Source organism: Schistocerca nitens, chromosome 1 (genome assembly GCF_023898315.1).
Source record: "Schistocerca nitens isolate TAMUIC-IGC-003100 chromosome 1, iqSchNite1.1, whole genome shotgun sequence".
Taxonomy (NCBI): domain Eukaryota; kingdom Metazoa; phylum Arthropoda; class Insecta; order Orthoptera; family Acrididae; genus Schistocerca; species Schistocerca nitens.
Window position 1 is genome coordinate 560,831,314 of NC_064614.1, and position 23,395 is coordinate 560,854,708.

Sequence of the window (23,395 nt, forward strand, 5' to 3'; positions counted from 1 at the left end):
AACTGGAAGTTCGTTTGTACGTTTGTTGTTGCAGTGTAATTTCAGCATGGATGGAATACGTTTTGCTCCTGGCTATAGTGTAGAACAAGCTACGGAAGACTTATTTCGTAGCAGTAGTGATTCAGGAGGTAGTGACGCCGAAGACACAGGTAGACCAAAGTGATGAAATTTGTTTACATGAATTAGAAGAAAATGATATTCTTGCTGAAAATGATGACAGTGGAGAAGATGAAAGTGCAGTACCAGTAAGCAGGGATCGGGTTAGAATTATGTTTCCTGTTGAGTTCTTCATCACATTTTCTGTAAATTTTAAGCCATTGTGAAACATTTATGAGTGAAACAAATTATGACTTAAGAGTAATATTGTAACTTCTGATATGTAATTACTCTGTCATGTGTAATTTAATTCTACTACGTACATACCTGTTAAAAATCTGTGAAATGTGTCTAAATAATAAATAAAATGTAAACAAACAGTATTAAACGACAGTACGTTGTTCTCTGAATGATTAGTACACACAGTCAATTATATATTGATTGGGGTCATGTATGACCCCAGATGGAGTACTAAGGAAATTTTAGCAGAGTGAGTCCTAGGGTTAAAGAGACACTGTCTTATCTAAACATGCTAACTGATGTGATAAATATTTTTCTAAAGAGAAAGTGCAAAGGCAAGAGCTATTTTGAAAAAAGAAAGTGTACGTAAGAAATGATGAGTCAAAATATGTTATGTAGAAAAGGAATAGTGAAAGTGATTCTTGTACTGCGCACAAATAGATATAGAAGAAGCACTTTGAGCGATAACTGTCAAGTTTATCATGGGAAACCTAATAATCATTGAAACTTCCTGGCAGATTAAAACTGTGTGCCCGACCGAGACTCGAACTCGGGACCTTTGCCTTTCGCGGGCAAGTGCTCTACCAACTGAGCTACCGAAGCACGTCTCAAGCCCGGTACTCACAGCTTTACTTCTGCCAGTACCTCGTCTCCTACCTTCCAAACTTTACAGAAGCTCTCTTGCGAAACTTGCAGAACTAGCACTCCTGAAAGAAAGGATACTGCGGAGACATGGCTTAGCCACAGCCTGGGGGATGTTTCCAGAATGAGATTTTCACTCTGCAGCGGAGTGTGCGCTGACATGAAACTTCCTGGCAGATTAAAACACAGTTTTAATCTGCCAGGAAGTTTCATATCAGCGCACACTCCGCTGCAGAGAGAAAATCTCATTCTGCTAATAATCATTGATTACAAGGACTGATGGTGGTGGTGGTGGTAGTAGTAGTAGTGGTAGTAGTAATAATAATAATAATAATAATAATAATAATAATACAGGGTGTATACACAGGCAACGGAAAAAATTCCCATGTTCCTCAGTTAAAAATAACTTTTTCCCGGATGAAAATACACTTTTTCTATGTTAACTGACAGCATACTTTCCCTCGGAACTGTAAAACTTATAAATTCTTTGTATGGTTAAGGTTTAATACACCGGTATAGAACATTCCGGCTCATTGGGGCGGGGGGCGTTTTGGAAAATTTTTTGATGTGCAACAACATGTCCCCTGCATATTTTCGTATTACAAAAGTGTATATTCAAACTCCATCAAACACAGCACATTAATTTCTGAAGCACTGAAATCAAGATCGTGATGGGGTTTCGTAAGCCAGTCATAGTTCATGTCATGTTATCTCACCAGGTGATGATAGCACATATTCAGACCATAGGACACGTGGTGTAGTCAGCCAACAGCAATATCAGTGTTCAGTAGCATGAACACACAAATAGGAAAAGTTTATAGTTTAAATTAATATACATAAGAGTATCTTCGAGAAAAGCTAAGCTTTCACATATAATGTTGATCTTTTGTGTGTGTGTTACACTTTAAGATACATAACACAAAAGTGCCAGTAAAATTTTAAGTAATGACATAAATGTCCGGTCTCTAAATACTTCTCAGTTGCTGCCCCTCAAAGTGTTGAGTTTTAAATGAGAGTCAAACACTCTGCGATTTAAGAAATTCGAAGCACATTCTCATACGTAACGTAATTCATCTTCCGTAAAATGCAGTTGACTTTGTACGTAATTCTTTTCAAACCACCACTAGCAATATTGTCCCACGACCTGTTAGAATTCATTTCAGCAGTTGTCGCTGTGCCAGAAAACAGGCGTTACTGTGCACGTAGCTACAATAACGTAGGAAGCCCGTATGTTCGTACTTATATAGCATTAAGACATCTTATATTACGTCACAAATGAAACAGGATATCACAGGATACTCCATGAGCATTGGAATTTCGTAAACCATACTAAAATGCATAATTCAGCTTAAAGTGCACATTCATATTCCCAGATTCACAAAAAAGTAGGCCTCAACCTGATACTAAGCTTCTAAGTGTGGTTTTTGGGATGAAAATTTTCTTCGAGTACCAGTACTGTACCATCTCGTTTCATTCTTTATTATGGTATAAAGCCACACGTGGCAGACAACGAAAATGTGCACTTTAAATCCAGCAAACTGTTGAAAGAAGCCAATAGTGTGGAATGAAACACTTGGTTACAAATAAATTGACTGCGTCTGTGTACAAGTTTTTTGAAAATCAGCAAAAATAACTTCATTGTTCTGTAAGGCGATTAATGCTTGACTGCCAAAAACGTGGGACTAAAATAAAACCAGAAAAACTAACAACATTGTTTAGCCTTCCACAATTATGTGGAGGTATTTTAATTCACTTGATAGCTCCTGGCCATAGAAATCAGCTTGTTGAACCTCTCACATGGTGTATAGGTTGGCACAGGAAAGCAGGCTCACTTGATTGCATGGATGACAAGATGCCCCTTCTGGCTGATCTGCAATCTTCTTAAACGATTGTAAAGAAACTATTCAGCAATAAAATCTGGTTGTCACACAGCTTGTAGCTTCGTTCATCAGTTTTATGATGAACTGCTTATCATTTCATTAATGATCATTGTTATTGTGAAAGATAAGTTAAAGTCATGCAAGAAATTCTTAAAGCTTGCAGTGAAAAATAAGGGTCGCTATGAATTTGCATTTGGTGTGTGTTAGGTCATATGTTGTAATGTCTCAAATGCAGTTAACATACTGAATTATTCTTTAAACTTGGACTGATATCACTATCACCTGTCTCCAGAAAAAATGGTTTGTAGGTAAAGCGTTTTATTCCGAACTAATGCACCAGGGAAAAATTCAGAATGAAATATTCATACCATTCCTCATATCTCAAATGGTTTAAGATATCTAAACAATATTTTGGGATACGAGTAATATGCAAAACTTCCATATTTAGCGTGATATCCAAGAAACTACTAATTTTTCACTGGGGTCCTGTACACACTATCCATTTTCTCAAGACTGGAGACAGTCAGCAATATCCTTCCAAGTTTAAAGAACAATTCTGTATGTTGGCTATGTCTCATACACGATGACATATGACCTAACATGCACCAAACACAAATTCATAGTGACCCTTATTTTCCACTGTGAACTTCAACAGTTTTTTGCAGTACTGGAAAGTCTCAAAACATAACAGTGACTGTGACCATTAGTGAAATGATAGGTAGTTCTTCATGAAGTTGACAAATGAAGCTACAAGATGTGTGAGAATCAGATTTTAAAATTGTATGAGAAAGATTGCACATCGCTTGGCAGGCATGTAACATTCCATTTCATCTCTAGAGTTTATTGGAGTTGTCTGAGAGCTCCTGCCCAGCAGACTGACTTCAGATGCCAAATAGAACTCCTGATTGGCCAGTACATGTAGCATTTAGGGAACTTTACAAAGACTCACAAAGAAAACAGCACTGGAGATATCACAACCAGCTAGCAGATGACAGAGCCCGCAATGGAACCACCACAAAAGCCAGAAAGCAAGCTTACAATTAATCTTACTCTGCATGAGATTTTACCCCATGTTCAACTATCCTTTGTTCAAGCTTCACATAAATCATCAAAGATGAGTCAATAACAATTTCTTTTGGTTTATCATTCCGCTACAACAGCTGAAAAAATATTATTTATATGTTAATGGTCTAGTAATACGAAATAATGTTGTGAGAATAGTACAAATATATGCATATTACATATTTAGTAGTAGTGGATTAAATAAATAAAGTCTAAAATGGGGAGATTGAGAGGCAAAAACAGTTGTTAGTTTGTCAAAATAGGTGTCAGGTGTGTGTTACAGACTGTAATTAAGAACATGTATATAGCATGTAATCATTATATATAGTTTAAAAGCAATTTGTGTTAATAACCTCAGTGGAAAATATGGTAATTTTATAGACTTGGTACAATATGAAATTAGGTAGTTTTTTATTACAATTAAATGTCATATTACATGATATTAATGTCAATAAATAAAATATAATTTTCATGGGAACTTGCAGTTAAAAATTATTTTTAAGTAACCTACATCACAATGGAGCAATTTAGTTTAACTTAAAGTTCAGATACAGCACAGTTAATTCTTGAAATGTCATGATGAACATTTACACTATTATTGTATACAGACAACACAATGATAATTGGAAGTCACTTTCCCCTCACCGAAGGGCAATGCAGCTTTAACAGCATTAGCATGAGGGAGGAAGAATCCATGGGAATGTTTATTTTAGAATATTCTTGACATCTGATTTTCGAAACATGGATTGGCTGGTTTACATCAGGTGTCTGATCAGCGATTTCCAAAATATCCTCCTCGGCCACCTCTGAAGCCCCCTCTGTCTGGGCCTTGGAACCCATAGCCACGACCTCTGAAACCACCACCGCTACCTCTGTAGCCACCTCCATACGGACCACCTATGGAAATAAATAGAAAGTGAACAAACCGATTTATTTACACACACCAACACACGAAAACTGCATAGTTTTTACAGTAGAAACATTTAGCAAAACTTAATACTTTTTGCACACAGGGAGATGTAACATTTATCATTTTCAATGGGCCACAAACAATGTTTCAAAAGGTCGATAAGAAAACTACTCACAGTACAGAAGTAAGATCTGAACAGAAACAAAGCACATGCACAAAGAATTGATCATTATAGATAAAATTCTGCAAACACCCACACTCATGCAAAGTATCTACTACTTAACACTGCCTCTATATGATGAATGATTGCTTCGCCATACCACTGTTTATACTCAACCCAAGGTCTCTCATTACTTTATTAAATATTACAGTGCAAAAGATGTAATTACATTCCTCATTAATACTTCTAACTTACCATTGTTTTACTGCATGCAGTTTCAAATGTAAGGTTTACGCTTTCTTCTAAAATTTTATATTCTGGAAGAACACTTATCATATTACAAATATTTGTCAAAGTATGCTAGATATTTAAAAACATCTTTCAATTCTATTTTTAGTCAGTTTGTAACTTTACAAATGAAGCTGCTAAAGGGCAATGTCAGCTTTTAGTGAGTAGCTAATGTACACAGAAGCACTTCTGTGGAGGCTTTGACTTTCACACCATAGCTCTTACTGTTTCCTTAAAATTAAATTTAACATCAGTTTCAGGGGGTTTCGTACAACAAGTAAACTGATTAACTGGCATGGTTGGGAAAATCTGATGTTTTAATTTTTCTTTAATCTGAGATTTGTACACTGGGCAGACCTTCAATAATTCTTTGCGCATATTATAGTCCTTCCTCTAACACCTCCTCAACAAATTTGCAGTGGCTGACCACTCCATGGATTATGGGAAAGTTCAAGATACCAAGCACTGCCTCATCCTATTGGGATACAGTGGTCAAAGAAGCTGTGGAAATCAGTACACTACTTTCTCAATCAAGACAAGGATTTCCAGCTTATCTAATCATATAAACTACTCATTTCACGTCCATGCTCTCAGTGCAATTGTTGTTCTGTGTCTTCACTGCCTGTCATACCAAGATGTCATCAATTTTGATTACTATAGCTGGGCCACTGAAACACGTTACTTCAAGCTCACTTTACAAACGCCTTTAAGTTCACATTATGATTGAAAAACAAGGAACACGATGTGCTGCATCTTTTGAACTAATTACAGCATAGCAACGTAAGTCAGTTCCAACATAATTTTCATGTTGCTGGTTTCCATGTCCACAAATAAGTTTTAGAGTGTACCTCAAAAACTCTAGGACCCAGTGACTATAATAAGGAAAGTGGTGCTACTTCAAGAGTTACAAGACACTGAAGTAACCAGTGAGGAAAAATGCCCCTGCAGAGAAAACTGAGTATTTTTAAATACTCCTGGAAAGAAAAAAGCTGCCTCGCCCACTTACAGATCTTTATTCTTTCCAAACCAATTCATTTTGTTAGCATATTTATGGATATTACAGCAGGAAAGAATATCCCACATTAGCAAAGTTGTTTGTTTATTTTGTTATTTCTTTTAACTTTTCTCAGGCGGAAAATATCGCTTACAATGGTGTCAAAAACTATGGACTTCTGCTTTAAAAAGTTAGACAATGACTGTTGCTCAAAAAAGTTCATGTTGCTATGGCTTGTAGCACCTTCTTAAATAAAATTATAGGAAAAGATATCATTTCAATAACATGGTTACATGAAACCTGGGTCAATGCTGGAGAGAGAGATGATAAATGCTGGAAAGCGGAGACTCCGAACAGCAGTGGTTGTCAGCCAATGGGAAGAGGAGCCAGATTAATTATGGCCTCTACATGTTCTTCAAATGGTCTTGGGCAGGATGGATTTCTAGTTTTTCAATTTAAAAGAGCTGCATCTGTCATGAAGATATGGACCATCCACGATTTCTGCAATGGTTTGAAAACTTGTTGCTCCAGTTTAGGGTTCCAACAGTGATTCTACTGGCTAATGAACTCTTATAACTAATGACTGCAAAGAAATAATGGTCCAGTGATTGTTGGCAAGAGGCAATGCTGCAGACATTCATTTTTGAAACAAAATAAGCCTATGACACCTATGTATGTTGTAAGTGAAGTTGCAAACGAACAGGTTCACATTGTAATTACACTACTGCCTTATAATTACCATTTTCAAGCAAACTGAACTGGCTTGGGGGTACTGTTAACACTTTCTACACCAAGACTGTACGCAATACATTTTTGCAAATACAGCCCTTCGAACAAAGCCCGTATTTCGTACATTCCTCTGTTTCCCACACTTTTAATACAAAGGTACGCTATACATTTCTTCATTCAAACTGGCAGCAAGCGTAGTTTATGTATTTTCCAGAAGAGATCACTGCAAGTTTGTAGCTTGAGTGCACCAAACACACAATCAATTTGTGTGACCGTGATCGATCACCTCTGACTTGGGCTTAGTTCACTTTGTGGCTAAGTTTTCATCTTTGTGTTGCTTTAGCAACATGGATTTTTTGATTGTTCTTATGGATAAGAGGAGGAAAACTGAGACTACATTGTTTACAAACCTTCAGATGTATTTTGTGAACATTCCAACAGTTCAGGCAACAAACATGGGTTTATATAATTGAAAAATAGCGCTACAATATTACATGTATGTTACTATAAAAGTAAATATTGCCTAAAATATTTTATACTGTTCTTTTGACTGTTTATATGTGTGGTTTTTTTTTTAATTTTTTTTTATACATGAACAGATGAAGGTGAGGGTTCGAGTACTCCTGCTTGTTCTGACATCACCAAACATGATGATGAGTTGAGACAGATTCACTTCCATTTTGTTTATGTTGCTCTTGAATGACAACATGAAATTCATAAAGCTAGGTCAGCTAGGACATCACCCCTGCACGAAATCAGACATTTCTTCATTCTTTTGTCACAAAGTGTATGAATAATTTCAACCATACTTGAATCTCTCAACTGATTAAGGAATATGCAACGTAGAGGCTGAAGAGGATTTAGAGCTTACATGGAAAACAAACCAAATAAATATGTAATCTAACTTCATTTACTATGTGACTGAACAACAGTTTATGCTTTTAATTATGAAATTTACACAAGTAAAGCAACAACATAGACAACTGTCTTGTCTGTAATTGGAAGGCAGTGTTGACGTCATTATGGCAAAGCGCACAGCATTTACATTAACAGGTTCTGCACACGTCCTGCCGAGTTGGACTATCTGTGGCAGAATAAAATCTTGGGCATAGCCACTGTAATGAAAGCCAGGGAGGGTCTACCTAATGAAATAAAGACTGTGAAGCTTAGGGAATGGGAAATGATGTTTTGGAGGATGGAACATTTACTTCTTGTAAAATGGAAATCAACCAGGGATGTGTATTGTCTTTCAACCACATATCAAGCAAATTCAATTGTAATTAGTACCACAAGCAAAGAACAAGTATATGTAAACCAGATGTTGTAAGAGACTGTTGTTGTTGTTGTGGTCTTCAGTCCTGAGACTGGTTTGATGCAGCTCTCCATGCTACTCTATCCTGTGCAAGCTTCTTCATCTCCCAGTACCTACTGCAACCTACATCCTTCTGAATCTGCTTAGTGTATTCATCTCTTGGTCTCCCTCTACGATTTTTACCCTCCACGCTGCCCTCCAATGCTAAATTTGTGATCCCTTGATGCCTCAAAACATGTCCTACCAACCGATCCCTTCTTCTAGTCAAGTTGTGCCACAAACTTCTCTTCTCCCCAATCCTATTCAATACCTCCTCATTAGTTACGTGATCTACCCACCTTATCTTCAGCATTCTTCTGTAGCACCACATTTCGAAAGCTTCTATTCTCTTCTTGTCCAAACTGGTTATCGTCCATGTTTCACTTCCGTACATGGCTACACTCCATACAAATACTTTCAGAAACGACTTCCTGACACTTAAATCTATACTCGATGTTAACAAATTTCTCTTCTTCAGAAACGATTTCCTTGCCATTGCCAGTCTACATTTTATATCCTCTCTACTTCGACCATCATCAGTTATTTTACTCCCTAAATAGCAAAACTCCTTTACTACTTTAAGTGTCTCATTTCCTAATCTAATCCCCTCAGCATCACCCGATTTAATTTGACTACATTCCATTATCCTCGTTTTGCTTCTGTTGATGTTCATCTTATATCCTCCTTTCAAGACACTGTCCATTCCGTTCAACTGCTCTTCCAAGTCCTTTGCTGTCTCTGACAGAATTACAATGTCATCGGCGAACCTCAAAGTTTTTACTTCTTCTCCATGAATTTTAATACCTACTCCGGATTTTTCTTTTGTTTCCTTTACTGCTTGCTCAATATACAGATTGAATAACATCGGGGACAGGCTACAACCCTGTCTCACTCCTTTCCCAACCACTGCTTCCCTTTCATGCCCCTCGACTCTTATAACTGCTATCTGCTTTCTGTACAAATTGTAAATAGCCTTTCGCTCCCTGTATTTTACCCCTGCCACCTTCAGAATTTGAAAGAGAGTATTCCACTTAACTTTGTCAAAAGCTTTCTCTAAGTCTACAAATGCTAGAAACATAGGTTTGCCTTTTCTTAATCTTTCTTCTAAGATAAGTCGTAAGGTTAGTATTGCCTCACGTGTTCCAACATTTCTACGGAATCCAAACTGATCTTCCCCGAGGTCCGCTTCTACCAGTTTTTCCATTCGTCTGTAAAGAATTCGCGTTAGTATTTTGCAGCTGTGACTTATTAAACTGATAGTTCGGTAATTTTCACACCTGTCAACACCTGCTTTCTTTGGGATTGGAATTATTATATTCTTCTTGAAGTCTGTGGGTATTTCGCCTGTCTCATACATCTTGCTCACCAGATGGTAGAGTTTTGTCATGACTGGCTCTCCCAAGGCCATCAGTAGTTCTAATGGAATGTTGTCTACTCCCGGGGCCTTGTTTCGAATCAGGTCTTTCAGTGCTCTGTCAAACTCTTCACGCAGTATCTTATCTCCCATTTCATCTTCATCTACATCCTCTTCCATTTCCATAATACTGTCCTCAAGTACATCGCCCTTGTATAAACCCTCTATATACTCCTTCCACCTTTCTGCTTTCCCTTCTTTGCTTAGAACTGGGTTTCCATCTGAGCTCTTGATATTCATACAAGTGGTTCTCTTATCTCCAAAGGTCTCTTTAATTTTCCTGTAGGCAGTATCTATCTTACCCCTAGTGAGACAAGCCTCTACATCCTTACATTTGTCCTCTAGCCATCCCTGCTTAGCCATTTTGCACTTTCTGTCGATCTCATTTTTGAGACGTTTGTATTCCCTTTTGCCTGCTTCATGTACTGCATTTTTATATTTTCTCCTTTCATCAATTAAATTCAATATTTCTTCTGTTACCCAAGGATTTCTATTAGCCCTCGTCTTTTTACCTACTTGATCCTCTGCTGCCTTCACTACTTCATCCCTCAGAGCTACCCATTCTTCTTCTACTGTATTTCTTTCCCCCATTCCTGTCAATTGTTCCCTTATGCTCTCCCTGAAACTCTGTACAACCTCTGGTTCTTTCAGTTTATCCAGGTCCAATCTCCTTAAATTCCCACCTTTTTGCAGTTTCTTCAGTTTCAATCTGCAGTTCATAACCAATAGATTGTGGTCAGAATCCACATCTGCCCCTGGAAATGTCTTACAATTTAAAACCTGGTTCCTAAATCTCTGTCTTACCATTATATAATCTATCTGATACCTATTAGTATCTCCAGGATTCTTCCAGGTATACAACCTTCTTTTATGATTCTTGAACCAAGTGTTAGCTATGATTAAGTTATGCTCTGTGCAAAATTCTACAAGGCGGCTTCCTCTTTCATTTCTTCCCCCCAATCCATATTCACCTACTATGTTTCCTTCTCTCCCTTTTCCTACTGATGAATTCCAGTCACCCATGACTATTAAATTTTCGTCTCCCTTCACTACCTGAATAATTTCTTTTATCTCGTCATACATTTCATCAATTTCTTCATTATCTGCAGAGCCAGTTGGCATATAAACTTGTACTACTGTGGTAGGCATGGGCTTTGTGTCTATCTTGGCCACAATAATGCGTTCACTATGCTGTTTGTAGTAGCTAACCCGTACTCCTATTTTTTTATTCATTATTAAACCTACTCCTGCATTACCCCTATTTGATTTTGTATTTATAACCCTGTAATCACCTGACCAAAAGTCTTGTTCCTCCTGCCACCGAACTTCACTAATTCCCACTATATCTAACTTTAACCTATCCATTTCCCTTTTTAAATTTTCTAACCTACCTGCCCGATTAAGGGATCTGACATTCCACGCTCTGATCCGTAGAATGCCAGTTTTCTTTCTCCTGATAACGACGTCCTCTTGAGTAGTCCCCGCCCGGAGATCCGAATGGGGGACTATTATACCTCCGGAATATTTTACCCAAGAGGACGCCATCATCATTTAATCATACAGTAAAGCTGCATGCCCTCGGGGAAAAATTACGGCTGTAGTTTCCCCTTGCTTTCAGCCGTTCGCAGTACCAGCACAGCAAGGCTGTTTTGGTTAATGTTACAAGGCCAGATCAGTCAATCATCCAGACTGTTGCCCCTGCAACAGCAAGGGTAAAACTGGAGTAGACAGGGTTGACCAGCTATCAAACTATTTTGCTTTCTGTTGGAAGACACTGAAATGGTGGAAGGAGGTTTTCTTTTACTTGCTTCTTTTAGCAGTTGTGAACAGTTGGGTTGTGTGTGTAAAAGAGTCTCTGGTTTGCTTCATCAAGGCCTTAGGCAAACAGCTAGATAGTCGTGGTGGTGTGGAGGGGCTCCAGTATTCAAAAGTTGGACCATCACCAAGAGTAGACAGTGTTTGAAAGGCACTTCCCAGAAAAGATCCCAGCTACAGCATTTGAACGAAATGTAGCTTGGTACTGTAAAGTCTGTGGGCAGATAAGGGGAAAAAAGGAAACTGGGAAAATTAGTAAGAAAAGAAACGCAATAGTGGTGTAAACAGAGTGAGGTGGGTCTCTGTGTACACGACAGCTTCAAGGAGTATCATGTTCGAATAAATGCTGCTTGATAAAACAAAAACTGCATTTCTGTATTGAATTTTTTTGGTATGCTTATATTTGTAAAATATGTTCTTCTGAACATGCTTACTTCTTGCAAATATTCACAGGAATGAGTTTTGGAAGTTAAGTTTTTATTTTCTGGAAAAGTGTTCCACTTTCAAAACTGTAGAGAAAATACCATTTATTTTCAGAAAAAAATGAATAAAAACATTAGAACAAGGAAGGTCCAACGTTTAATGTAAACAGTTTTTATATTTTTTTCATGACTTCTTTAAACAAAAATCTAGAAAATTAGTTGAGAAGTGTCAGTTCACAGAGACAAAATTTGTGTACATGGCTCAGTGTGGAAAACTTTAAAAATAATAACAAGCCTTTTACTGTAACAGAAAAGACTATTACATTAAGGTCTTCCTACTGTAGATGTCACCTCACGGGAGAAGCGAGCTGACTATGTTGGTAAGCTTATTAGAGAAAGGCAGACTACAGATGGTTTTATAAATGAGAATGACCAACTAATGATTTCTGTTGACAATGATGATGATGTGGTGGTGGTGACGAAGACGAGTTTTGGCAGTGATCTGGATGATAGTGGTGATGGGGAACTGGATGGAATTGTGCCATTGTCACCACAAATTTGCTTATTGTCCAGAGCATGTTTCAAGAATTAATTCTTTTACTCTGCAACAGAGTATATGCCTAACTGTTTATTTCATTCTACAACTGTCAATAGCATGTTAGATTTACATTTATGTTATGAGGTTTTATATGCAGCTATTTTGCCCTATTTTTCCCTGTAGTAGTTTTCTCCACAGTCAGAACACGTATTTTGTTATGCTTACATATACATTGTGATGTAACGAGCTGTGTACATGGTGACTATATCCTACATTTACAAAACAAACATGGGAGCTATCAGTTGTGGGTGTGTGCAGTGAAAGGTATTGTAGCCTCAACTGCACAACTGCAGTGTAGCCAATTACACCTGAGCTGTCAAATGATACATTCAATGACTTGGGTATAACCACGTAATCGTTAAGCACTGTAGATTTGTTGACACAGCAATTGCAATGTTTTATTCTCAGATGCATGAAGTTTTATCTACAACTGACACTTGTGTGGTAACTAACTTATGTATGCACACTTACTCCGTAGTATACCACCGCACCTACTGGTTGTATTTCAGTCGTGGTAATCAATTGAAATATCACAAGATGAAATACTGCTGTTCCAGATTCCTACTCAAAAGGTGATGGAATATCCTATCTGCAAAGAAAACTCCAAGAAACACAATTCCAGATTTGTCTGTGAAATGCTGTGCTGTATCGGACAGTTGCAGAAACTGATCTTGCACAGAAGTGCAAAGTTTCCACTGACCCATGACAGTCTAGCCAAGTGTGTAAGTTATACGACTCGAATGCAATAACTGTGCGCCACTCATTGTGATCTTTATACCTTTTTTCCTGTGCGCTACTGTGATACTCACAAGTACTTCAGTGAGGTAAACTCAAATAACAGTACAAGATATTGAAAACAGCAAAAATCTTCTCTTTCATCCTTAAAACCACACACAGGTGCTACTCAATCAAGTAGGGTTGGCCATCAATTTAAAGCATCCTACCCTCTTCCTGGAGCTAGCTAATAAGGTAAAAAGTTCAACATATTTACACTGGGACAGGCATACAATGTTATACTAGGGATTAATGGCTTCTAATGCTGGTAAGGAAACAACTTTATAAGAATTATGTAAAGTAATCATGAAACCTCAAATATTTTAGATTTCAAAGCCCTGCAATGATATTGAAAATTTGGGGTATAATAGGGAATGAGGTAGGTACAAACAGAACCATATGCATTGTTTTAAATGGTGATAAACAAATGTGCTCCCATGAATTGATCACAGAACACTAAAAACTGGTAATTAAATGAAACAACAAGTCTACTGTAACCAGTCACTGTTTGTTTACCTCCATGACACATTTAAAAGGTTTAAACCTACATCATCAGGTGGATTTACACTTGTTAGTATGAAATTTGTGTGTGTGTGTGTGTGTTACGTTACAATTTTTTGGAGGAACTTGTGGGACTGCCTCTAGTGGACACAGGTTCCTTTCACTGTGACTGGAGACAGTGCCACAAGTTTCTTCAAAAAATCTTAACATCACACACACACACACACACACACACACACACACACACACACACACACGTCATACTAACAAATGTAAATCCACCTGATGATGGAGGTTTAAACCCTTGGAATGCATTGTGGAGATAAATAAACAGTGACTAGTAACAGTAAACTTGTTGTTTCATTTAATGTCAATAACAGTCACAGTAAAGCCTAACCTAAAATGTTTGGAAAAAAAATTATACTGAGCAAATAGTCCATGGCCTCTCTCTTTTTCTTTCTTTTTTTTAACCCCTCCGGTGGGCGCGCCTGTGGCAGATAGCCGCAAGATTTAGTTTTCTATTAGTATCACAGATAGCGTTACAGTTGCGTCCACATCCAGATACGTATCTGTTGTTCTCAACGGATGTCACCACTTACTACATTTGTGCTATTCATGCTTTCAGCAGTTTGGTCGCTATTGTTGTTTGAAATGTGAGTGTCTCGTTTGCCGCTACGCACCTTGTGATTTAAGTATTTTCTTTACTTGGGTTTTTCTTTCACCTCAGAGCAATCTCTCTTTTATATTAGTACAGTAGAGCATCGATTATCCGAAGTAATTGGGGGGACATGGGTGTTCAGAAAACTGGTTTGTTCGGATAATCGAACTGTACAGTAAATTTATTCATAAAAACAGGAATCTCTTTTAGTATTACAAAGTAACATACAAAGGTAACTTCACTAGGAATATATAGTATGTGGCATAGTCAAATCAAAATGGCTAGTATGTGGCATAGTCTATTAAACAACAATATATACATATTACATACGCATTTTGCATGAACAATACACGCAGTATACAAAATTAACGTTTAAAAAAATCCTTTATTTTGGTCTGTCCAAGCAAGCCTACACGCTTACGAGCAGCTAAGTCACGTACTTTTTTCATTACAGATATCTGAAACTGGTCACTTTCATGTTGGGCTCCAAACCATCGCAAGGCAGTATCTAAACAAGTGAACGCCTCAGAAGCTGTTGGTATACTTTCATCTTCACTTTCTGGAGCACTGATTGATGAGATGCTGGCGGCGCCATCTTTATCAGTGACAACGTTTACAATCTCGCTGTCCTGCATGATTTGCGTGTCCTGGATCTGCATCATCGATATTCATCCATTCATGAATGTCTTCTTCATCACATTCGTGGCAATCTATTTCTTTTAGCATACCGAGAATTTCGGCCTTGTGAAGGCCTCATCAGAAGCAATGTCCGCCAGCGGTGGACCAGTGCGGCGACTACTGTGGGAAACTTGGTTTGGGAGTGAGGGGGATGATGGACGGTAGGGTGGGAGAGTAACAGGTGCAAGCGAGTACACAGTTCGGTTAAGCGGTCGTTTGGTTGACCGACGTTCAGATAATCGACGCTCTACTGTATATACTGAATATTCGAATTGAATCAAGGTTCCCACATGCAATTTTCATTACTTTTCACAGTCTTGGATATTGATTTGCTACAATATATTACTTTTACAAAAACATGTTTCATTAGGTCTCATAAAAGTGTGGAAATAGAGAAAAAGAAGGCATTTGACAGGCACCGTCTAATTGTACATCCTGAGAAAGTACTGCAAGAATTGTCAGAAGAAGAATTACAAGAATTGTCAGATTTATGTGAATCTGAGTCGGAAGGGGAAGTTATTGAATAAGAAAACCACAGCAGTGACTCTGAACAATCAACAGAGGAAACAGATGACCACCTGGCTGAAGATGGGGGACAACAAACAGAGGATTACCGATTTTACATAGGAAAAGATAAAGAAACTATTTGTATCAGTAAACCACTTCCTTCTTCTCCTAAAACCAAGGCCAAGAACACCCTAAAAGTTTCTCCAGGTCCAAAAGCAAGTGCTGAAATTATGGAAAAAGAATGCGTTTTACCTATTTATTACTGTTGGGACGATTATTTTTCCTTAGGTTAAAAATGTAAAGCTAAAGGGTTAAAGAAAATGCCATGACCCCCCCCCCCCCCTCTCTCTCTCTCTCTCTCTCGCGCGCGCGCGCGCGAAAATACTATCGTCATAGATACATTAAGCAAAACTTTGCCCAAAATATTTAAAGTTCTTCGAATCATTGTATCTTTGCAGACAGAAGAAAATCATCTGTTGTGAAGCTCCATAAAATGGAGAGAATGTACAAATCTCTTAACTACATTCTCCAAGTCCTCAAGTTAGGAGCTATGTTTATAATTTTCACATAAGCAAATTACAATTTGATATTCATAATAGAAAATGGATTTTGTGTGTGTGTGTGTGTGTGTGTGTGTGTGTGTGTGTGTGTGTGTGTGTGTGTGTGTGGAGGGCAGGGTTGAATGGCTGGGAACCAACACATCATGGAGTACCTCAAGGATATGTCCTCAATTCCCTGCTGTTTCTCAAATATTTATATTTACATTTGACTTGCATAAAAGGCAGTTCACTGTGTTTGCTGATTGTACTAGAATTTTGTTACACAATTATCTTCAGCCAGTCCACAGACTTATTCCAAACAACTTCAGTCCAAACTTCAAACCTGAATCAAAATAAATTTACTGTCAACAAACTTGGGAAAACCTCCCTACATTCAGGTGCATTCTGACCACAAAACCCCCTACCACATATGACAGTCATCAGATACAAGTAGCATACTGTTTCTGAATTCCTGTGTGTCCCTACACTTTTTCCTTTCTTAGTTTCCCAGTTCCAGTTGAATGTGGATCAAATGTTTACTCAACTAAATCTGCAAAAAGTAAATTATGGCAGCAATTTAATTTATGCCATAAAGTTACACACAATGTGATGCTGACCTAGAATTTATGTGGTCATGATATAAACTGCCACAAAGTAGAAAAATCATGTAACTATAAAAATAATCAATTTGAAGTTGTAGATGCTGGTATTTTCAAACTTTAAGCAGTTACAGAGAGAAATGCCACACACAGGAGGGAAAGTCAAAAATTAAGTTACATTTGTCTTCCCATGCTAAGGTCACTGCACAAAAAGAATAGTGCACTGTCAGAAGAGAGCATGTGTTCCGAGTTTCCTGTAGAGACAGTTGTGCTGTGGTACGGCTAAAAGGCACTTCACAATAAGTGATAAAACAATGTAGCAACTGGAAACTTGCTCCAATTTTAAAGTATGTGAGACAGTACAATTCTTGGGAGCAAAATGTCAGAATTGCACACACATTCACCATGAAACTCAGTTGGCATAGGGATCAACTGCAATGTCAGATCCAGGCATAGTAAAATGGTGCCAACAATTTGATCACGGCTACACAGACATGGGTGATGCTGATTGGGGAAAAAAGGTCATCAACATTGAACACAGACAACAATGTCCATGAAATCAGTGAACTGGTTTGCAAAAATCACATTTTCTGAAGATGACGACATTCTCACAATAGTTCTTCAGTGGCTCAATGACCAAGATGCAAATATCAATCATTGATGAACGACTGTTGTTTAAAGAGAATTTGTGAATACGCTGAAAAATAGTGTCATGTGCCTGTGTCAATTTGGAGTTCAGTGCAGCATTTAATAATAGTTTCTTGGCCAGCCATAATAACGCACATCTTATTTTTGAAGTACCCTCATACTACTTTTGATATAATGATTAATCATTTATCTTTGTGATTAACAATTCATTAAAGGAAAAGAGAAAACATAACAGTTCTCTCAAAAGAGAATTAGCAACAATTTGTTTGTAAGTGACGCACATTTGATTCTTAGCAGTTCTCATATGATTTTCTAGTTTACAAATAGCAATAGCAAAGCATTATGAATTCAAGCCAGAGAACTAACATCTCGGCAGCAGATTCATTTACAACAGAGCATATATCCTCTTCAGAAATGTGATATTTTCCGACTACCTGTACCTCATCTCCTAAAAAATAATGTAAATTATCAGCTAAACCAATACTCATCTACATCGACACACTATAAACCACACACAAGCACCTGCCAGAGGGTTCATCAAACCACATTCACAATAATTCTCTATTATTTTATTCCCGAACAGCACACAGATAAAACGCACATCTATATCTTTCCACGTGCGCTCTGATTTCCCTTATTTTATTGTGATGATCGCTTCTTCCTATGTAGGTCAGCATCAACAAAATATCTTCACATTTGGAGGAGAAATATGGTGATTGAAACTTAGTCAGAAGATCCTGCCGCAGTGAGAAACACGTTTGTTTTAATTGCTTGTGTGTGTATTGCTGCTTGTGGGGCCACTCAGGGACAGGGAGGAGGTATGGGACAGGTTTTCATCTAGGTCTATAGCAAGAATGTGAGCTATAAAGCAAGGGGTTACGAGCAGGAGTGGAGTAAGGGTGGACAAGGATATTATACAGAATCAGTGGGATGCAGACTACCAAAGTGGGAGGGGTGGGAAGGATATTGGGCGGTGGGATTGGGGGACATAGTAGGTGACTGGAGAGAGAATGCACAGGATATCAGTTTCTGTACATGGTTGGGAGGGCAGTTTCGGTCTGTGAAGGCCTCGGTGAGATCTTTGATATATTTGGAGATGGACTGTTTGTCACTACAAATGCAATGGCCACAGGTGGCTGGGATGTATGAAGTGACTTCTTGGTATGAAATGAATGGCAGCTGTCAAAGTGGAGGTATTCCTGGTGGTTGATAGGGTTGAGACAAATGTTGATACTGATGTAGCTATCTCTGAAGTAGAGGTCTACATTGAAGTAGGTGGCTTGTTGTGTTGAGGAGGACCACGTGAAGTGAAACTTTGGACTTTAACATTGGCTTTGGATTGCATTGATTAGTACAGTTTGCAGTGGGAAAGTGTTTCCACTGTAGAGACTGGAAGGAGGAGAGAAGGTCTTTAATAAGTCCAGTATGATTGAATATGGGAATGGGATAAAAGATAAGGCCTTTAGAATGGACTGATACTTCTGTGGGAGTAAAGCTTTTGGAGGAAAAGTTCATAACTGTGTTTTGGGTCTGTTTAGGTACTGGATTCTCTATGGTGGTGGGAGAGTGTTTCTGAGAGTGTGATAAATGTAATAAGGCTATTGTAAAGGTGGACAGTGGTAGACCAAGGTGGGAATAGGTGGTGAACAGTTTGGAGACACTTTTGAGATGGTGATGCGCATGCTGCTTTAGTTCCTCAAGAGTTTCAGTGTGAGAGATGAGATAAAGGAATTTGGGATTTCACAACAGAAGAAGTCTACGTATGTAATACATTCTTATGGATTCAGATGGATGTTGTATTAAAGCATGTAAACAAGCTATATTTTGAAACCTACCTCTAGACATGCCACCATTGTTGAAATTACCACGCATCATTTTTGGTGGTGGCCCATCAAAACCAAATGTGTGACCACGAGGTGGTCTTCTAGAAGGCATCCTGGAAAAAAGAAAAATAATTACTAAGGCTTTTTCTCTGCATAACATTAGGCTTGTGTCTTGTTAAGAGTACATTCCACATGAGCCCAGAATTCTAGTTAACAATATGAGCCAATGAAGACATTGTTGGTAAGCTTTAATATTGTCTGAGAGCAGAATTTATATATATGACACACAGGTATTGCGTATTTTCACTAGAAATTAATGTATTTGTTTATTTACATTATAAAGTTTTGTAAATTGTAAATATTCTGTAATGAATTTGTTATCATCATCACTACACTATGAGTATGTAATGGAGCAAATACGATCAGAGAAGCAATACAAATCTTCAGGGAGACACCATTGCAAAGGGGATCTAGAAGAGTACACAGCGAGTGATGTAGCTGAAAAGATTAGTGAAGACTCTGGAATAACTGTGCCTACTGGCAAGAAGCGTCACACTGTCTTCATCCTTCTAGGTAAGTATGAAATAAAGCCCATAGTGTGGTACACAAAGCTCTATCGACTATGGAACTAGTGGGTATCTTCCAACAGACTACTGAAGCTAAATGAAACTATGTATGTATGTATGTATGTATATATGTATGAGCTGTCCACGCTCTTTCTGAAGTGGTGCAGACAATTTCATTGTCTACAAAATCAGTAGTATATTCCTCATTTAGGTGGCTACAAAACTGCTTGCTACACACATTAATCTGTGCAGCAACTGCGTATTCATGAAATATTAACGAAAAATTTAATGATGTCTTGTCAAATATTTCCAGTTCATCTCTACCTCAAGTTGAAGACAATGGTTCTTCATTTAGGAAATGTCACCACTGACACTGTTTTGTCTCGACAAAAATCATCGCATATACGAATAACAAATGCATTACTTCTATCATCATGAAGACAGTATCAAAATCAGTAGATCATAAACAGACTGGAATCCATGAAAATAGTGAGATGAACTACCCAGAATGCATTACAGAAATGTGCAATTACAGTACAAGTAGAATATTCCTTACCAGGTGCACATCATGTACTGGAATGGTTAAACTCTTACAAATAACAATACCGCTAGGTGTGTGAATGTTTAGAAGCTCACTCAGCTTACACGACAGTTTACTGCTGACAGCATTGAAAGGGCAAACTGGCAGTGTAGCAAGCATTCTCCTTTTCACTCTGCACAGAACACTTCACTCAGCCACCATCTTGCCTGTACCCCACTATAGTGTGATGCGAACACTATAGTCAGGCCACTTTGTGCTAGCAAGAAGTACAGAAGTCTGTTACACTGCACATACTCATTAAGTTGCTAATGCAACAAGGACCAAACCCTCAGAAATTTTCATGAGGATCTGCACACAGTTTGAGGAAGAAAACCTTTCAATGACTCAAATGTATGAATGATGTAAAACGATTGTGGCTTGTCGGGTACTTATGGAAAATGTACTCCACCAATGATAACCACAGATGAGAATCACACCAGACTACATCATGCCATATGTGACTTTTGCAGTCTGATACCTGTCTTTAGGTATGACTGTAAGATACTTTTAGTTATATCTCTGAAACCATGAGTTTCCTGTTTATCACTTACCAGTTCATGAGATTCTGTCCAACACAGTGATAGATATAGGAACAATTTCATTAATACTGTAGGGTCTATGCTTCATATCACATATGGCAAATGATTTTGAGGAGCCTTTCCTAAAATCGTGTTCAGTTTCTCTTAATCCTTTTGTTAAATTTACCTTCGGCCATCATATTTAACTGATTTGGTTGAGCTTAAAATTTTTTGCAACACACTAAACACCACAAACATCTAGATGGCAAGAACAGTACCGTAATTTAGGCAGGGAGAACTAACAAACTGCTACAAATGATGTGAAATGCAATTGGATACAGTGTTAAGTGTTACCTGTGATGTAAACATACTCAGCTTCCAGAGTGCCTGGACATCCGTGTAAAATAGCAGTACATTGTGAATTAAGATGCTATATTGTGATTACTGCCCAGTTTATTAAAAACCCTCAATTAAATATTGCACAAGCTGGGCATTATACACAAAGGATTTCGAAATGTCTTGGTTTACTACAAACTTTCTGGAAGAAAGCAAATGTAATGGAATTTACAGCTGACTAACAATGAATCAACTAGTATGGTTAACCATCAAAAGCGCTGCTCCTCAATTTTGACAGTTACAACACAGAACTGGACACATCACATCACATCCGGAATGGTTGCCCTCATACTAGGTATCAAAGAACGATAGTTGGAAGGGGGAAAGGATGTGCGCAGCAAGTTTTAAAGGGAAAAACTATTACCATGATTCCATGACTGATTTTGGGCACTGCCATTGTCAACAGTATGCATCCAACAGAAACTGTATAATGCACTGGGAAATTACATATTTTTGACAACTATTACAATGATCTTCAAAACAGGCATGGTTGTTTCATGGATAAGCTCAAGATCTAGTGGGCAATACAAGTTTTGCTTTACAATACAGGATTTTAAAATAATGTGTGGGAGACAGAGAACACAGTTCAACATCAGAATCTTAAAACTGTATTACAGAATCAGAAAAGTGAAATCACATCTTTTACTCTGTTCACTGCAAAATATTGCATGAAGACGAACTCGAATTTTTTCCTTTAATTATGTATGAATACAAGCTGACACGTCTGTGTCTGAGGCAAGGAAAAATAGGATAAACATACCCGCCAGTTGACACTTGATCCATGTTGTGACGACCAGCATTCATCCTACACAGCTGCTTAAGTACATTCATCACCTTCTCATCAAGTGGTGACAATTCTGTAATTGTTTCTGGATCTTTAGCAGCTCTTACCACTAGGGCTTCCAATGCCGGCCGCAGTGCAACAATTGCAGCAGCTATCTCTGGTTTTATCTTCAAATTAATCCTAGAACAGAAACAAAAAGAAAAAAAAAAGAACTATACTCAATATATAAAGAGCAATCAATCGCAGACCTGCTACATTACAGTAATAGTATCTTAGCAATTCAACTGTAACTCAACAATTTCCCAAACTGGCATTATGTTCTCTTTGAACAATACAGTAACAAACGACAAAATGTGGACACACTTGAGTGTACTATGGAATGAATACAGCATTGTAACATCAATCCTGGAAGAGCACAATTTTAACCCTCTGGCTGCTACCGCATTCCATAGTGAGCACAGCTTTACCACCACCTTATACCTGCGACAAGGCATGAAGTAGCGGCTGCAATCTGTGTATTTGTTTAGCTTCACTGTCTAGCCTCACCTGTCCTTAACATTCTTGGAGCGCTGCATGTGACGACTTCATCTGCTGCTCTGGGTCCCACCACCCCCACAGAAAATAAACACTGACAAGTTTTTGTTTCACTTTAAAGCTGTTCTAAAAATGAATTACTGCGTAGACAAATGCAGTCATGTAAATATTGTTTCACGATCAAGATTTACATCTTTCCATGAGTTTAAGTACAATTTTAGAAGCCTATGACAATAGCGAGGTGCCACTCTGGAATCACCTCAGTAAATTAATGGGTTCTTTAATAGTTACTCTTCCATTATAACTGCTGTCTTCCATATATTCATAACCATAACAACTCAAGGGAAGGCTGAATCATCTGTGTTATAGCTCTCATATGCTGATAGTAGTTGGAAAAGGTAGTAATAACTTTCTTTGCTCCAAGTTTGTTGATTCTGTTTGTGAGACGGCTTTGATAATTTCATGTATTTGTTTCGTATACAATAACCAACTGAACCTTTGGTCACAGGAGGTCAGATTGATAAATGATCTAATGATAAGTGGTGTGATATGATAATGCTGTTCTGTGTGCGCAGCACAACCGTGTCATTCGAACTGTCAGTGAAGCGCCGAAGCATTGGCTGCTATGAAATACTTATCCCCCGATTTTAAAGAAATTATTTGGTGAAAAAAATTGATTCTTCCACACC

The 23,395-nt window shown here is 38.0% G+C and overlaps 1 protein-coding gene across 3 annotated transcripts in view; it reads right to left on the reverse strand.

Moving 5' to 3' along the window:
• Nucleotides 1–4,314: 4,314 nt before the first annotated feature.
• LOC126254637 (dosage compensation regulator) overlaps nt 4,315–23,395 on the reverse strand; it is a 184,831-nt gene continuing 165,750 nt past the window's right edge. For all 3 annotated transcript variants that reach the window (XM_049955330.1, XM_049955329.1, XM_049955331.1), the window contains 3 exons: nt 22,149–22,352; nt 19,341–19,441; nt 4,315–4,817 (listed from right to left, as the gene is read on the reverse strand). In XM_049955330.1, the coding sequence (XP_049811287.1) occupies nt 4,693–4,817; nt 19,341–19,441; nt 22,149–22,352 (430 nt within the window). In that variant the 3' untranslated portion in view covers nt 4,315–4,692. The remainder of the gene's footprint in view (nt 4,818–19,340; nt 19,442–22,148; nt 22,353–23,395) is intronic.